The sequence below is a fragment of the Anolis sagrei genome, chromosome 8, assembly GCF_037176765.1.
Source record: "Anolis sagrei isolate rAnoSag1 chromosome 8, rAnoSag1.mat, whole genome shotgun sequence".
NCBI lineage: Eukaryota > Metazoa > Chordata > Lepidosauria > Squamata > Dactyloidae > Anolis > Anolis sagrei.
In genome coordinates, this window is record NC_090028.1 from 20,609,823 (window position 1) to 20,627,580 (window position 17,758).

Sequence of the window (17,758 nt, forward strand, 5' to 3'; positions counted from 1 at the left end):
TTATCTGACCAATCGCAAATGTGGTTGGCGGCGATAAGAGAGAGGGCCTTCTCGGTGGCTGCTCCAACTCTGGAACTCCTTCCCCAATGACGTTAAAACATCTTGTAAAAGATGTTCCCTGACATCTTGTAAAAAGCAGCTAAAGACCTTCATGTTTGCGAAAGCTTTTGATGAAGACGCTTAACTATAATGACAGAAAGGCTAACTGTTGTCATGTTAGCATTTACCATCTGATTTGTGGAGTTGCCTGCACTAATTGTATTAGACACATGTTTTTTTGTGGCAAGTTTGGTTCAATTCCATCGTTGGTGGAGTTCAGAATGCTCTTTGATTATAGGTTAACTATAAATCCCAGCAACTACGACTCCCAAATGACAAAATCAATCCCCCAAACCCCACCAGTATTTAAATTTGGATGTATTGTGTATTTGTGCCAAATTTGGTCCAGTGAATGAAAATACATCCTGCATGGCAGATATTTACATTAGGATTATGGGTCGTGGCATTAGGAAGGTTGAGAAACACTGCTGTAAACAACAGTCTATAACCAGTAACATTTTATAAAGACACAACCACTGTATAAACACAAAAGGGAAGTATGGGAAAAACAAGCCATTTTAAAATCTTGTTAGGTGCCTGGCAATAGGAGTCATAGTTTACATAGAGGGGGGATATATATATCACATATTACAGTCTCCAAAATAGTGTCATTCTGGAACAACAAAAGGACCCACTAAGTATAAACATGCACATTATAGGTGCTCACACTTTTCCCCCTCAGGGTTTCCTGCCAGGAATTGGTCATTGGACAAACGTCCACCCCTTTCTTTCAAAGTGCCTCAAGTTCACCAAACAATCTAGGACTGGGTTGTTGTAGGTTTTTTCGAGCTATATGGCCATGTTCTAGAGGCATTCTCTCCTGACGTTTCGCCTGCATCTATGGCAAGCATCCTTAGAGGATGCCTCTAGACCATGGCCATATAGCCTGAAAAAACCTACAACAACCCAGTGATTCCGACCATGAAAGCCTTCAACAATACATAGTCTAGGACTGAATGGAAGAGCTGCAGGAAATACAAACAAGAATAAGAGAATAGGAAATAGCTCAGGAAAGTTTTAGAAACTACTTATTTAATCTTTAAACTGCCTGGCAGGAGTTTCAAGGAAACCAAAAAAGAGCTATTTCTATTCAGATGTGTGAAGCATGTACATACTAAAGTTCTAGGCATGGGCAAATTTGGGCCCTCCAGGTGTTTTGGACTTCAACTCCCACCATTCCTAACAGCCTCAGGCCCTTTCCTTTTCCCCCTCAGTTGCCTAACCCGCTTAAGCGGCTGAGGGGAAAAAGGAAGGAGCCTGAGGCTGTTAGGAATGGTGGGAGCTGAAGTCCAAAACACCTGGAGGGCCCAAATTTGCCCATACCTGCACTAAACCATTCATAACACAAGAAATCTGTTTCTATAGACAATATTGCATATTGTAGGGTGTTAGGATTCGGTCCTGGTTTTCTTCATAGGTCTCCAGCATATCCTTTAAGTCGTGATCAGCCTGCAGTACCTTCAAAACAGAACAAAATGTGAAGAGTTAGTGATAATAAGGTTCGGCATGCAATTTTAGCAGTACTATTTAGGATAGGACAGTAATATAATATAATAATAATAATAATAATAATAATAATAATAATAATAACTTTATTTATACCCCACCACCATCTCCTCAAGGGACTTGGAGCAGCTTACATGAGGCCAAGTCCAACAGTACATCAATAAACAAAAGCAATAAACAAAACAGTAAATACAATACAATTAATATAAATCACATAAAAACAATAACCAAAAAAACAGTAACACACAAAGATTAAAACCTATGGCCGGGCCAAATATAATTGTTTACAAATTAAAAAATAAACCCTGGGCATGAACAGGGTATGATATAATTTGTATAGGATTTTCAAAGAGAGATGAGGGAACGCAGTCCATCCTAACCCGGTAGTAAAGTGCATTCTGAGGGCATATTGCTGAGAGCTTTCCTTATTCTGGGAAGGCACACTGGAACAACCACGTTTTCAAGCTCCTCCTAAAGACTGCCAGAGTTGGGGCATGCCTGCTGTCCTTGGGAAGTGAGTTCCAGAGTCGAGGGGCCACCACCGAGAAGGCCCTCTCCCTCGTCCCTACCAATTGCGCCTGCGAAGGAGGTGGGAGTGCGAGCAGGGCCTCTCCAGATGATCGAAGAGATCGTGTGGGTTCGTACACAGAAACGCGGTCAGAGAGCTGCCAAATACAGGTGTGCCTCAGTTAACAAAGTACTATATGTGTTGCCAGGCATTGAAAGTTAAAAGTCTGAAACCTTCAGGAAAAGAGATGCCAGCTATTAGAGCTTCCTTACAGTAAGAGCTGTTTGGCCGTGGAATATGCTGCCTTGGAGTCTGGTGGAGTCTCCTTCTCTGGAGGTTTTTAAGCAGAGGCTAGATGGCCACCTGTCGGGAGTACTTTGATTGTGTGTTCTTGCATGGCAGGAGGTTGAACTAGACAGCTCTTGAGGTCTCTTCCAGCTCCTATGATGCTTTCAGATGCAGAATCATAGGATCAAAAGCTGGAAGAAACATTTTCCTCAGTCCTCTCTGAATGCACGTGTCTTTCTCACTGTATTCCCTTCTCCCATCTCAGTGATGAGGCAGAATAATTCCCAGGTTGTATGCTCTTTCTTTTAAGCCCCCAAGGCCTTGTGGTCCTTTCTCTCTCTTCTCTCATGTCTTTGTGTGAGAGCAGAATGCAGAATATAGTTTTTGAGACCTTCCTTTGTTTGGCCTTAGATTAAAATGGAGATGGTAACACATCTCTATTTAGACTTTGATAGTCTAGAGGCCCCCTGGTGGTGCAGCGGGTTAAACCGCTGAGCTGCTGAACTTGCTGACCAAAAGTCAGACACGACTAGACTTAATGTCAGGGGATACCTTTACTTTTACCTAGATAGTCTAGACCCCATCTTTTCTATTTAGAAATGTAGTTCTTTATGTTTTAAAAAAACTTTTTGAAACTTTAAGGTTGACTGCGACTCAAAGCAGCCGTTAGGAATTGTGGGAGTTGAAGTCCAAAACACCTAGAGGGCCCGACTTTGCCCATGATATTTGGTCAGGTGGAATGGGGAGAGAGGACTCCTTCTTCTATCCTTTTGCAAATGTGGAATCATTCCAACCTAAACATGTTTTCTGCTCCTGACAAAACAAAACTATTAATATATACTTACAAGCACCGGAGAAGGAACTTTAAACAGGTTTTTTTTAATCAGCCACTCTTCATAGAGTAGATGGATAGCTTCTAAATATTCCTAAACACAAAAAAGAGAATTACTTTTCATTCGTCTAGTTTTGTCAGATCACTAAAACCAAGGAAGCAATGAGTGACTAATCTTAGTAAATATTGCTGCAGTAGATGTATCCAATTATTGTTCCATCTGTATTTACCATGACATTCCACATTCTAAATATGTTATAACTACACTTTAACTATGCTACTGGTTTTGTTATTTATTTTCTAGTCTGGGACTGAAACAAATAGACACATTCATTCACTCTTCCAGTGGACACAGAACTCTTTTAAGATTCAGATTATGTTTGATCAATAAACATTCCAACATTTCCTTCCCCTTTGATTTTCTCCCCAGATATGAAATTGATATGCAGAGCTTCCATTTCAATTGCTTAGAGTGCTAACAGTGATCCTAACAGGTCATGATCCATTATTCCCAGTAAGGACTTCTCAGCCCAACATCCCACTTCCTCTCAGCAACCTGTCAGATGCTTCAGGAAAACTCACACACAACAGCAATCCTGCTAATCAGTTTTCAGGTTGACACCCCTTACTGACCCATAGCTGCTGATAATAATAACAGTAGTAGTAATAGTAATAATATTATAATAATAACAATAAGTACACTTATTACATGCCTCTCCCTACAGCTCGAGGCACGGTACCATGTTATTAAAATAAGAGAGAAAACACTATGAAAACACAACAAGGTACACACAGTTAAAATACAAGTTAAAATTCTATATTATTATTATTATTATTATTATTATTATTATTATTAAATGTTGTCTATGCTCTCCTCAAGGAGCCCCTAATGGCACAGCGCGTTAAACTGCTGAGCTGCTGAAGTCCCTGAACTGATAGGTCGGCAGAAGCTGAAGTTGACGACTTGAATCCAGGGAGTGAGGTGAGCTCCTGCTGTTAGGCCCAGCTTCTGCCAACCTAGCAGTTCGAAAACATGCAAATGTAAGTAGATCAATAGGTACCACTCTGGCAGGAAGGTAACGGCGCTCCATGCAGTCATGCCGACCACATGACCTTGGAGGCATCTATGGAAAACGCCGGCTCTTCAACTTAGAAAGGGAGATGAGCACCAACCCCCAGAGTTGGACACGACTAGGCTTAATGTCAAGGAGAAACCTTTACCTTTACATATGCTCCCCTAAATCCTTCCATGCTCACCCCAAGTTCTAGTACAACTGCCTTTTAAAAGTCATCAGGGCAATTCATTCGACACACGTCAGAAGGCAGTTTCTCCTTACCATAGGAATGACTTTTTCTTCTTCCCTACACCGCCTTTTCAGTCTCTCATAACACCTCTCAGGAGAGGTTTGTAGATAAACTGCCATTAACAAAACAAAAAAGATGAAGAAAAAATTATTACATGCTGCCATAGTTATGCCCTGTTCCTGTAAACATGAAGAGCAATTATGGTTCAATTTTCAAGGAGCAAAGTATTTATTTATTTATTTATTTGCTGCATTTGTTAACCGCCGCTTTCAGCCCTAGGGCGACTCGCGGCGGTGTACAACATATAAAAAACATATTTCACAATAAACTACAACGACAACAAACAACATATCACTAATACACTATCATCTAATTACACTAAAATAATCCGCTTCGTCTTATCATAGAATCATAACCAATCTCGTAGTCTACATTCCGTTCCAGTTGTCATTTCCAGTTACTGTAGCATTTAGTTAAATGCCTTCTCGAATAGCCATGTCTTCAGGCTCTTCCGGAAGGACATAAGGGAGGGCGCCTGTCTGATGTCAACAGGGAGGGTGTTCCACAGCCAGGGGGCCACCACTGAGAAGGCCCTCTCCCTTGTCCCCGCCAGGCGTGCCTGTGAGGCAGGCGGGATCGAGAGAAGGGCCTCCCCAGACGATCTCAAGGTCCTCGTGGGCTCATAGGCTGAGATGCGGTCCGAAAGGTATTTTGGGCCGGAACCGTTTAGGGCTTTGTAGGATAACACCAGCACCTTAAATTGGGCCCAGTAGCAAATCGGCAGCCAGTGGAGCTGGAACAACAAGGGCGTTGTATGCTCCCTGCGTCCTGCTCCTGTTAGTAACATGGCTGCCGCGCGCTGGACTAGCTGAAGCTTCCGGGCCGTCTTCAAGGGCAGCCCCACGTAGAGAGCGTTGCAGTAGTCGAGGCGGGATGTGACCAGAGCGTGTACCACCGTGGCCAAATCAGACTTCCCAAGGTACGGGCGCAGCTGGCGCGCGAGCCTAAGCTGTGCAAATGCTCTCCTGGTCACCGCTGAAACCTGGGGATCCAGGCTCAACGATGAATCCAGGATCACACCCAAGCTGCGAACCTGCGCCTTCAAGGGGAGTGCGACCCCATCCAGTACTCAATCTCCCCTATTTTATGTGGTATCTCATGTAGAAATCTAAGGGACTTTGTACTCAAGAGGTGGATTAAAACAATAAAATTATTTTTGTTGCTACTTCATAACTGTAATTTTGCTACTGTTGTAAATCGTAATGTAAATATCTGATAGGCAGGATGTATTTTCATTCACTGGACCAGATTTGACACAAATACCCGATACACCCAAATTTGAATTCTGGTGGGGTTGGGGGGGATTTATTTTGTCATTTGGGTGTTGCAGTTTCTGGGATTTATAGTTCACCTATAATCAAAGAGCATTCTGAACTCCACCAACGATTGAATTGAACCAAACTTGGCACACAGAACTCCCATGGCTAACAGAAAATGCTGGAAGGATTTGGTGGGCATGGACCTTGAGTTTTGGAGTTACAGTTCACCTACATCCAGAGAGCATTGTGGATTCAAACAGTGATGTATTTGGACCAAACTTGGCACAAATATTCAATATGTCCAAATGTGAACACTGGTGGAATTTGGGGAAAATAGAACTTGACATTTGGAAGTTGTAGTTGCTGGGATTTATAGTTCAGCTACAAGCAAAGAGCATTCTGAACACCGCCAACGATGGAATTGAACCAAACTCGGCACACAGAACTCCCATAACCAACAAAAAATATTGGAAGGCATTGACCTTGAGTTTTGGAGTTGTAGTTCACCTACATCCAGAGAGCATTGTGGACTCAAACAATGATGGATCTGGACCAAACTTGGTACAAATACTCAATATGCCCAGATGTGAACACTGGTGCAGTTTAGGAAAAATAGACCTTGACATTTGGGAGTTTTGGTTGCTGGGATACACTGATCTAGAATGACCTAAAAATTCATCAGGCCAAAGAGGATCCTGAGTAGAAAAGTTTAAGAAGCCCTGCTCTAAACTATAGTAAAAGTGCCTTCTGAACTCTACAGATGAAATAGTAACTCAGGAGACAGTCTACATAATGCCAATATTATTCCAAAAAGGGAGCGGGAGATGGAACAGAAGCAGATTACAGTATATATTATGTCACAATATATTGTTGTGGTATAGAACAAACTACTATGGCGAGCTGGTTTAGAGATCAGCAAGTGATTTTGTTGCATGGGAAACTTACCTATCAGATCAACCGAAACACTCAAGTTCTTTATGATCCATTCAAACCATTCTGTCAAAACGACATAATCCACTTCTGGCATTTTCCCACTGTAACAGAAAAAAAACATGTTTCAATAAATACCATAGCTGTGCAAGTAATTGAATTAAAAGATACTTTCAAAGAAAGTCTGGCCTGTTTGACTGGAGATGCTCCTATTAACCTGCTCTAATGATTTGTTTGTAAGGTTGCTATAAATTAAAACAAGATGAACTGACACCTGTAATTATTTAGAAGTCCACCAAACAGGTACGGAACTCTACTCTTTATTCTGGAGTAAATACAGCTTGTAAGAAATGACATTTGTGCATTAATTGCCCACTTCCTCTAACAGCCAGAACCCGCCTAGTGACCATTACCCAGAGGACCTTTTCATGGGCTCCAAAAGAAGACTGCGGAATGACCTGCCAGAAGAAATCCAACAGCTAAAGGAGCTGTTGGAATTTAAAATGCAATTAAAGATCCACGTCTTCTGGCAGAAGGTCAACTCAGTCGACTTTCAATCATGAGTTTTGATTCACATTCTACTGCTACCATAGATCAATTCAGTATCTGTGTTTGGTGCAAGTTTTTTTATGTTTTTGTGTTTTTAGCTATGTAATTTATGGTATATATTTTATGTTCATTTGTTTTTTACTTTGTTGTACCGCGCGTGGAGCCATCAGGAGAGGCAAGTAATCAATATTAGTAGCAGTATATTACTGCTACTAATTGTAAAGGTTTGGCCACTAATTTGTAATGATGCCACCAAATTGTAAGGATGCATAAATATAACTACTATCAATATATAGAGAGTTGGTAAAAAGGAGCCACCTCTTTGTGAGGGCTTATTATATTGATGACACAACCAATAGCTTGTAATGCTGCTTTGATCTTTCTTCAATATGTAGTGTGACTTGATTTGGAAAGGAATGGTAACATAGGCTTGACTTTAAAAAGAAACTGTAACAAGTTTATTGAGGTACAGAAGCTTGATGGTTTCAAAGTTTCCTTTCTCTTAGAGGTGCAGATCTTCAAAGGTTACATTCATAACAGTTATTAAATAACTCTTAGGCGGTCTAATTCTTCTAACAAACAGGTCTCAAACTTAGTTCCTTTAAAAAGATGTTTCTTTCTTTAACAGATTGGTTCAGGCACACACTTATCCTTTCATTATGATGGTTCTGTTACAATAAAGATGCATATTAGTATTTCCCTCACTTTTAGTATAAATAAGTCACTTGACTTATCTAAACTATATTGGCCCAAAGCCAAAACCTTCCTGATTCTTAATACCAAAGAATCAGCCTTCCCCTGTAGTTCTTTAACTATAGAATACCTCACTGATTCTCCACACACAACAGAACCAGCCACTTCTGCAGTTCACCGACCACAGACTGACTGCTTTAAAATGGCTCTGCTAAGTGGCAGCTGGCTCCACCCCTATCTCCATAGCAACTCAGCTCAAAGCAAGCTAAGCTGGCTACCATCCCCCAATGTTATGCAATACTATATACTTACCCTTACAAACACTTATCTATAACAATACATAACTGTAGATAAAAATTTATACTTCATCACAGTCCTGTATCTTGATTCACTGCAAAAGGCCTCTACTGAAACCTTCGGGGGTCCTTGCAGCACATCCAACTACAGGACAATAACAGGGCACATCCCCATTCCCTCCCACTGTTCAACAAAGAAATGGCCATAATGGGAGGCTGCCCTGCTTAAGAGGTTCGTTATGGAGGGAAACATACACCAAAAACCATAACATGAGTTGCAATGGCCTTAGCTCAACTTATGAGAACAGACTTCACCAGCTGGACCAAGCATGGACAAACTTCAGCCTTCCAGCTGTTTTGGACTTCAGCTCCCCCAATTCCTAACAGCAGGTAGGCTGTTAGGAATTGTGGGGGTTGAAGTCCAAAACACCTGGAAGGCTGAAGTTTGACCATGCCTAAGCTGGACCCATCTCTAGGTTGCATATTCTTATTTTATTAACCATATCTCATGCCTCAAGTGAACAGCACAAATTTGAACCAGAAACAGAGATTTCCAACCAGATGTTGCTGAACCTCCATTCCAGAAGCTACAGCCAACATAGTGCAGAATTCCTAGTTTAGTGCAACATGTGAGACACACAGTTTGTAGACCACTATGTGATATTATTCTTCAGAATATGTTCTCCTTGTATTATGAATCTAGTCCTCGCCTTCAAAACATAAAACCCGAAAGCCCAGTTCGATTAGTGCAATGTTTAACTTCACTATATTTACCCTAATCCGTTACACTTAAAATATTCATCTCAATGCTTTTTTTCCATCTCAATGCTTAATTCTTCATTGTAAGTTTACTGTTGTGTCTGTGAATTATCTTTAATATTTTGATGTGTTTGTATTCATTTGAGGCATTGAATGTTTGTCTTTTGTTTTCTTTCTGTAAACCACCCTGAGTCCCTTCGGGGAGAGAGGGCGGTCTAGAAATAAAGTTTTCTTATTATTATATGAATATATTATCAAAGTTGGTTAATATAGGACAGCAGAAACATAGATACAAACATAAGTTAAAATTACAACACAAACCAAGCTCCAAAATCAGGGAGAAAAAAAAACTCTGGATACTGTACCTTCGATACAAGTTTTCTACAAAAATGTACTTTGCACTGTGAATGGATCTCTCCATCATTTTTACGGGAGAAAGCTGCAAATTAACATTTCAAGAGTCATTTGATAGTCTGACACTTGTAGCATTTAAGATAAATGGCTACCTGACTCAAGATCCCTATAAACAACATTTCACCAATGGAGAAGTCAACAATGGAAGAAAATGGGTGAAAAAGGAATGGTGGTAAACCTAAGCAAAAACAAATTCAACACATTGAGGCTTTATATAATATTGTACTATGCTAATAATACAATATATTGTATATACATATAATATTATCCTGAGATGGAAGAATTTATAATGACTGTTGGTTTTCACTGATGGGTCTATGGAGCGTAATAAAATGGTCATGTTATAATATTGATAATAATATTATAATGTAATACAATATAATAGTAATAATAGTACAATATAATAATATAATAATTATATTTTAGATGTAATAATACTAATGATATTGCAGAATGGTATAGTGCAATATAGCAATATATAATGGTAATATTGTTCTATGCTAATATAATATATTGTATGTACCTATGATATTGATCATAATATTGTAATACAATATAACAATAATACAATATAATAATATAATAATTATCTATTAAATGTAATATTACCAATAATATTGCAGTACAGTGGTATAGTACAATATATTTATTTATTTATTTATTTTATTTCTTGCATTTATTGACCGCCCCTCTCAGCCCGAGGGCGACTCTATATACTAATATATAATACTAATATTCTGCAATGCTAATAATATAATATATTGTATGTACTTATAATATTGATCATAATATTGTAATACAAAATAATAATAATAATAATGATACAATATTATAATATAGTAATTATATATTATATATAGTGTATAATATTACTAATAATATTGCAGTATAGTGGTATAGTACAATATAATAATATATAATACTAATATTGTGCTATGCTAATAATATATTGTATGTACATATAACTTGTAAGCTATTCTGAGAGGGCAGGGTATAAATATAGTAAATAAATAAATATTTCGACGAAGGCTTTCATGGCTGGAATCACTGGGTTGGTGTAGGTTTTTTCGGGCTACACGGCCATGTTCTAGAGGCATTCTCTCCTGACGTTTCGCCTGCATCTATGGCAAGCATCCTCAGAGGTTGTGAGGTCCTCACAGCCATATAGCCCGAAAAAACCTACAACGACCCAATAAATACAGGGTGAAGCAGCATAACTTCCTTTTTTAAAATACTCGCCATTCATTGGGTTGATCTTCAAAACAATGTAAAACAAAATTTTAGGTATGCGCCTACATTATAAAAAAATTAAAATTTCTGATTCATACAATGGGTTTTATTAAGTTTTGAAAAAAGGAAGTTATGCTGCTTCACCCTGTATTTCGGTCAGAAATTAAAACTGCTGCATTATAAGAAATAAACTTTTCTGAACATACCGTTGTCCTCATATGCTGGTCCAACATAGTAAGCTGCACATATGTCTGTAACGTTATGCCCCATCTTGTCGGATCTTGATACATTAAACTCTGAAGTAATGAGAAACATTTTTCCTGGTTATTTTATTGTCTTTTTCACCATAAAACATTTAAATATACACTTTATATTTACTTTTTTTACAATACTCAAGTTGGTTTTATTCTATGCTGAACTGAGATCTTTAGATTGTAAGTTGAGATATAAATAGTGTGATTAAATTAACTGATGTACACAGATGAGAGCTTGCAACAAAATGTTGCAGTATTTTTTTTTCCGTGTCAGGAGAGATTTGAGAAACTGCAAACAGCTTCTGGTGTGAGAGAATTGGCCGTCTGCAAGGACGTTGCCCAGAAGACGCTTGGATGTTTTCTCATCCTGTGGGAGGCTTCTCTCACGTACCTGCATGGGAAGCTGGGGCTGACAGCCAGGAGCTCACCCCACTTTCCAGATTCGAACCACCCAACCTTTCAGTCAGCAGTTCAGCTCGCACAAGGGTTTAACCTATTGCACCATCGGGGGCTCAATGTTGCAGTATGAAGTGCTGCTGCTCAGACTCCCATTCCCTTCAATCAACTGCACATCAGTCAGTCAGCTTTCTGACATTACTAAGTATATTTCTTCAATTCTAAGAGGCACTTTTTCCTATATAAATAAACATTAGAATTGCAAGTGTGTCTTATGTATTTTTGATGGTGGTGGTATTGAAATTAGGGTGCACCTTACAATCAATGGCGTCTTACAAATGAAGAGATAAGGGTATGAATTACCGGATGTGTTTGTACACACAGTGGGAGTCCTTTACTGAGGTTTCTTTGCTATGGAAAATCCTAAAATTTAGGATTCTCACAAGGTTGTTGATACCTTTGTCTTACCATTTTGCCTCTTCAATTATCAGTCTGCAGACCTGGTAATTGACAGCTTAAAAATGGTTGAGAAATTTATCTTTTGGAAACTTACCAGAGGATTATGGCCGCATACATTTCTCCACTTAGACACCGGTTCAGTCAATACCTGAATTTGAAATACATATTTAAAGGCACATTCTCTAGCATAACACGTTTTCAACTGAAGATACTTAATGTCAAGGAAAACCTTTACCCTTTACTTATATTTTATGGGAGAGTAGATGTTTTTGGGCAAATGAAATAACACTTCTGAAGATCTGCTATATATTTTATGCATTGTTCCTATCAGTTCAAAGAGATAACCAGGCATATCAGTCTAACAACTGAGAAACCTCAGTTGTTAGAATACTAGTGGATATTTACTACTAAGGAGAAGATTCACTCAAACAAGTATTTAACTCTTTCTTCTCAGGAAAATCATACTTTACAAAAGGTTATGATTATTCCAAATAGTGTGAACACCAATTAATCTCCAAAATAGTCATGTTTCCAAAAGGCTATGGTCTATTAAAGGCCATGTATAAAAAGACTTAGGGCACTGAACTCAAACTTGTTAAAGGCAAACTAATCTTCAGGCCGCTGCCATCAGTTAAAGTACTATGCTGAGGTGATTCCTATAGAGAAACTTTTAAGTCTTCACTGCCACCAAATGTATAGAATCTGTTTCTCTAACTTGTTTAGAGATTCTTCAGTAAAGCTGCTTTTAAAACTTCACCCAGAGGCACACGTGAGGCAGATGTTGTGAGCAATAAAACAATGATGTTTATTTGAGAGAACTTGAACAAATCAGATATAAAGCTTAGTTGGTTTCAAAGTACTGGCATAAAAAGCTTGTGGTTACTTTAAGCAGTTCCATTCTTAGTTACACAGGAACACTTCTTGGTTGCACTTAAACACTTAACTCACGAGAATCTAGCAGACTTTCCTCTGATTAGACTTCTTTGACTACACACAGTCCTTTCTCTAGGATCTGTTCCTCTTCAGTATTCCAGGTATTCTTTCTCTAATAGCAATCTGAATACTACTCTAATCTACCTTCCTTAAAACTCAGAGTCTATCTGACTCAAGCACCAGAACCTATCTCTTCAATACCTAGATTTAATCTGCCTGATTCAATCCACCCACACTCTCTCTCGGCCAGTTACTAACTCCCCTCATTTCCCATGTTTAGAAACCTTTCTTTCTAAACACACAACCTTTGAGTAACTAAAATGGATTCCCCTGGCACCCTTTCCAAAATGGCTGCCGAACTTCTTGGGCCTACTTTTTCCTAGGCTTTTCCTAACTTAACAGGTAGGGATTTCACTACACCATGCCTTTCAAAAATGCTCTGCCCCTTAACCCTAGGAAAGCAATGAGTGGGATCTTGCAAAGATTTCAGAACTATACAAATCTTGGCCTAATCGAGAGGTCACACAAGCAAAATATAATAAAATCTAAAATTGGGCTTAAGCGGCTGAGAGGGGAAAGGAAAGGGCCTGAGGTTGTTAGGAATTGTGGAAGTCCAAAACACCTGGAAGGAGGGCCCAAGTTTGCCCATGACTGATATAGCAGAATTCACAAACACATTACCTCAATGTTGGTGTTTTTAGCAAAATATTCCAGGCATGTAGTTTTACCACTTGCAATGTTTCCTTCAATGCAAATCTGATAAAAACAAAAGCAAAACAGTATAGTCAATCAATGCTAAATGAAATGCTAGGTCAGAAAACTAAAGACTTCTGCTTTTTTTAAAAAAAAAAGTGATACACATATAACATATGGAACATTGGGGAACATAATCAGCCATACGAAAGGAAAGATTTTACCCATTTTGTGCATATTTATAATTTCAAATCCCAATCTTGTATTTAAGAATACACCAATGCTTTTTTGGCTTATGTTTTACTTGTGTATTCTTTCACTACATCATATGCAATTAACTTTGTGTTTTATCAAAGGCTTTCATGGCCAGAATCACTGAATTACTGTGAGTTTACTAGGCTGTATGGCCATGTTCCAGAAAAATTCTCTCCTGACATTTCTCCCACATCTATGGCAGGCATCCTCAGAGGTTGAGGGGTCTGTTGGAAACTAGGCAAGTGGGATTTATATCTGTGCTAATGTATACAAGCTAATACCTTCCAACAAAGGATTCCCCCAGGCAGGAATCAGTTAGGTTTTGAAGTTGCAAGGTTATTCATTCATTTATTTATTGATTTGCCATATTTGTACCCCGCCCTTCTCAACCCCAAAGGGGACTCAGAGCAGCTTCGCATATCGGCAACAATTCAATGCCTTAAAAACATACAATTGGTAAAAACATCTACATTAAAAACAGAGAATTAGAACACATAAAAACAGTTACATCAATAATAAAATCACATAATACAATGTCGTAGGCCAGAGCCATTCCAAAATGTCATTGCACAGATGCTTTGTTCATTTATTGTACTGCAGTTGATCTCCTAAAGCTTGGTCCCATCATAATAATAATCATCATCATCATCTTTATTTAATACCCTGCCACGATCTCCCCAATGGGGACTCGGGGCGGCTTACATGAGGCCAAGCCCAACAGCACATTACAATAAAGTAAAATCAAAACACAATAACAACACAGTAAAATACATACAACATGTGAGTACAAAAATGATAAAGCAAGATCATACACAGTAAAATAACATAACATAACAATGAGCGCAAAATAAAACTAACATACTAAAAATACTAAAATCAGGATGAGATAGGGATGGAGCGGACTGTTTGTGGGGGAGAAACTCATAAGGAACGGGGTCATAAATATAGACCTTCATACAGGTGGGGAAATATACTCTGGGGACATGTTTTAACTTACTTCCTGGAGACTAAAAGGGAAGGAGCTGATTAAATATCACTGGGGGGGGGAGAGTTCCACAGCCAAGGGGCCACCACCGAGAAGGCCCTGCCTCTCACCCCCGCCAACCACGCCTGCTGAAGAGGCGGGACCAAGAGCAGGGCCTCTCTAGAAAATGTTAATCTCCACGAATCAGTGCTGATCAAGGTCTAAAATTGCAATGTTCACAGTTGCCTCCAACAGACAAGAGTTCTTTCTTTCTCCCACCATGGACATTATTCCACTAGGCAAGCAGGTATATAAACCCAGCTTGCCTAGTTTTCAAGAGACCTCACAACCTCTGAGGATGCCTGCCATAGATGTGGGAGAAACCTCAGGAGATAATGCTTCTGTAACATGGCCACAGTCCAGAAAACTCACAGCAACCCAATTAACTTTGCCTTTGTTGGCATCATACTTACAGTTGTCTTCTTTTTTCCTCCATTGTCTTGGTGTTTATCTTAAAAGAAAAAGAGGGGGAGGGGAATATTTAGGAAGTAACTCAAGACTATTTGCGTTCAGATTATATTTCAGTGATACCCACATTTGGTATAATAAAGGGGGTAATGTCTCAACCTGGTATCCTCGAGAGATTTTGCAGTGCAAAACCAGCAGCTCGAGCCAGTCTGGCCAATAACTGGGGAATTACATAAATTGTCATGCAAAGAAAGCATGGAGTATTGTCGAAGGCTTTCATGGCCGGAATCACTGGTTTGTTGTAGGTTTTTTCGGGCTATATGGCCATTTTCTAGAGGCATTCTCTCCTGAGGTTTCGCCTGCATCTATGGCAAGCATCCTCATAGTTCGTGAGGATGAGGATGCTTGCCATTGATGCAGGCGAAACATCTGTGCCAGCTCCACTGGCTGCCGATTCAGTTCCAAGCACAATTCAAGGTGCTGGTTTTGACCGGACCTATACGGTTCCGGTCCAGTGTATCTGTCGGAACGTATCTCCCTCTACGTCCCACCCCGGAGTCTGAGATCATCTGGGGAGGCCCTGCTCTTGACCCCACCACTGTCACAAGTGAGGCTGGTGGAGACGAGGAGCAGGGCTTTCTCAGTGGTGGCCCCTCACCTGTGGAATTCACTCCTGGGGGAAATCAGGGCATCACCATCCCTCCTCGCCTTCAGGAGGAGGGTGAAAACGTGGTTATGGGACAAGGCCTTTGGGCACTCTGGCGATTAAATCAGACAACCAGACGAGTATGTCCAACAGGATTGAAGAAGTGGAAAGTAAAACTAGATCTATGAGTTAGCGAACGCTGACCATGTAAGAGGAGAAAATGGGTTTGTATTGGTTTTATTGATTTTATTGATTTTATGGTTATAATGCATGAATTGTTGTTAACTGTGAATTGATGTAATTTTGTATATGATTGTTTTATGATGCAGGCGTCGAATTGTGCCTTTACTTTTGTAAGCCGCCCTGAGTCCCCTTCGGGGTGAGAAGGGCGGGGTAAAAGAACCCCAAATAAATAAATAAATAAATAATGCCTCTAGAACATGGCCATATAGCCCAAAAAAACCTACAACGACCCAAATAAATAGTTTCGTTCTTGCACACCCCTGGTGGTCCACAGACCACTGATTGGGAACCACTGCTTTACATTATGGAACGTTGGTGGACAGGAAAAGAGATTGAAAGATGGCCTCAAAGCCAACCTTAAAATCTCTGGCATAGACACTGAGAACTGGGAAACCCTGGCCCTTGAGCACTCCAGCTGGAGGTCAGCTGTGACCAGCAGTGCTGCAGATTTCGAGGAGGCACGAGTGGAGGGTGAAAGAGAGAAACGTGCCAGGACGAAGGTGCGTCAAGCCAACCCCGACCGGGACCGCCTTCCACCTGGACACCAATGTCTTCACTGTGGGAGAAGATGCGGGTCAAGAATAGGGCTCCACAGCCACCTACGAACCCACAAGAATATTGGAAGACCATCTTACTCGTCCAACGAGGGATCGCCTAAGTAAGTAAGTAAAGTATATACCTCTATGAATTTTCCTTTTTTTTCAAATGATAATCCGGCCCTCCAACAGTTTGAGGGACAGTGACCTGGCCCTCTGTTTAAAAAGTTTGAACATGGCCATATAGCCCGAAAAAACCTACAACCCAAAGCATGGAGTGTTGGCAGTAGTCAAGCTAGAACAGGCCTGGGCAAACTTCGGCCCTCCCTCCATTTGTTTTGGACTTCAACTCCCACAATTGTGGGAATTGTGGGAGTTGAAGTCCAAAACAAATGGAGGGAGGGCCGAAGTTTGCCCAGGCCTGTTCTAGCTTGACTACTGCCAACACTCCATGTTTTCTTTGCACGACAATTTATGTAATCCCCAGTTATTTATGTAATCCCCAGTCCAAGACACCTGGAGGGAGGACCCAAGTTTGCCCAGGCTTGCCATCAAGCAAAAGGCCCTCACCTGGACCGGCCCCTTCCTGCGTCTTCGGAGGGCAGGAGCTCATGCGGAACCCGAGGCTCCGGCACAGGAGGGACCCAGGCCGGCAGAGCCACGCAGGAAGCCGCATGGCCTACATCTGGGCGCTCCCCCTTCTCCTCGACTGCTACTTCCGGCTGCCAGCAGTTTCTGACTACAACTCCCAGAAGGCCGAGCGGCAGGCAAAGGGGCGTGGCCACCGCTGCTCCAGGCACTGCAGGAAAGCCCCTCCCTTCCCTTTGAGGAAGATCACAAATGCTCTGCAGGAGAGGAAGTGTCTTTCTAACTTCCCAGTTTATATGTCTAAACTGGGATCTAAAACAGCCAATGGGATTTTGGCCTGCATCAATAGGAGTCTAGTGCCTAGATCCAGGGAAGTCATACTACCCATGCTCTATTCTGCCTTGGTCAGACCATACCTGGAATCACACTGTGTCCTGTTCTGGGCATCACAATTGAAGGGAGATGTTGACAAGGTGGAATGTGTCCAAAGGAGGGTGACTGAAATGATCAACCGTCTGGAGAGCAAGCCCTATGAGGAGCGGCTGAAAGAGCTGGGCATGGGTTGTTGTGGTTTTTTCGGGCTATAAAGCCATGT

The 17,758-nt window shown here is 40.6% G+C and overlaps 1 protein-coding gene across 1 annotated transcript; it reads right to left on the minus strand.

Annotated features, from left to right (window-relative positions):
• Window positions 1-1,347: 1,347 nt before the first annotated feature.
• TK2 (thymidine kinase 2) lies at window positions 1,348-17,309 on the minus strand. The gene is made up of 10 exons (XM_067471043.1): window positions 17,146-17,309; window positions 15,156-15,193; window positions 13,452-13,526; window positions 11,932-11,985; window positions 10,935-11,024; window positions 9,450-9,523; window positions 6,803-6,891; window positions 4,571-4,650; window positions 3,247-3,327; window positions 1,348-1,557 (listed from the first exon to the last, which is right to left on the minus strand). The coding sequence occupies exons 1-10, from the start codon at window positions 17,249-17,251 to the stop codon at window positions 1,459-1,461; spliced, it is 786 nt and encodes a 261-aa protein (XP_067327144.1). The 5' UTR covers window positions 17,252-17,309; the 3' UTR covers window positions 1,348-1,458.
• Between the last annotated feature and the right edge of the window lie 449 nt (window positions 17,310-17,758).

Bases quoted from the DNA above. Each gene is read 5' to 3' on its own strand.
- TK2 (XM_067471043.1), bottom strand. From the start codon at position 17,251: ATGCGGCTTCCTGCGTGGCTCTGCCGGCCTGGGTCCCTCCTGTGCCGG. The intron at 11,025-11,931 runs GTAAGTTTCCAA...TCATTACTTCAG, and splicing joins TATGCGGCCATAATCCTCTG to AGTTTAATGTATCAAGATCC. The intron at 9,524-10,934 runs GTATGTTCAGAA...GTTAATTTGCAG, and splicing joins ACCAGCATATGAGGACAACG to CTTTCTCCCGTAAAAATGAT.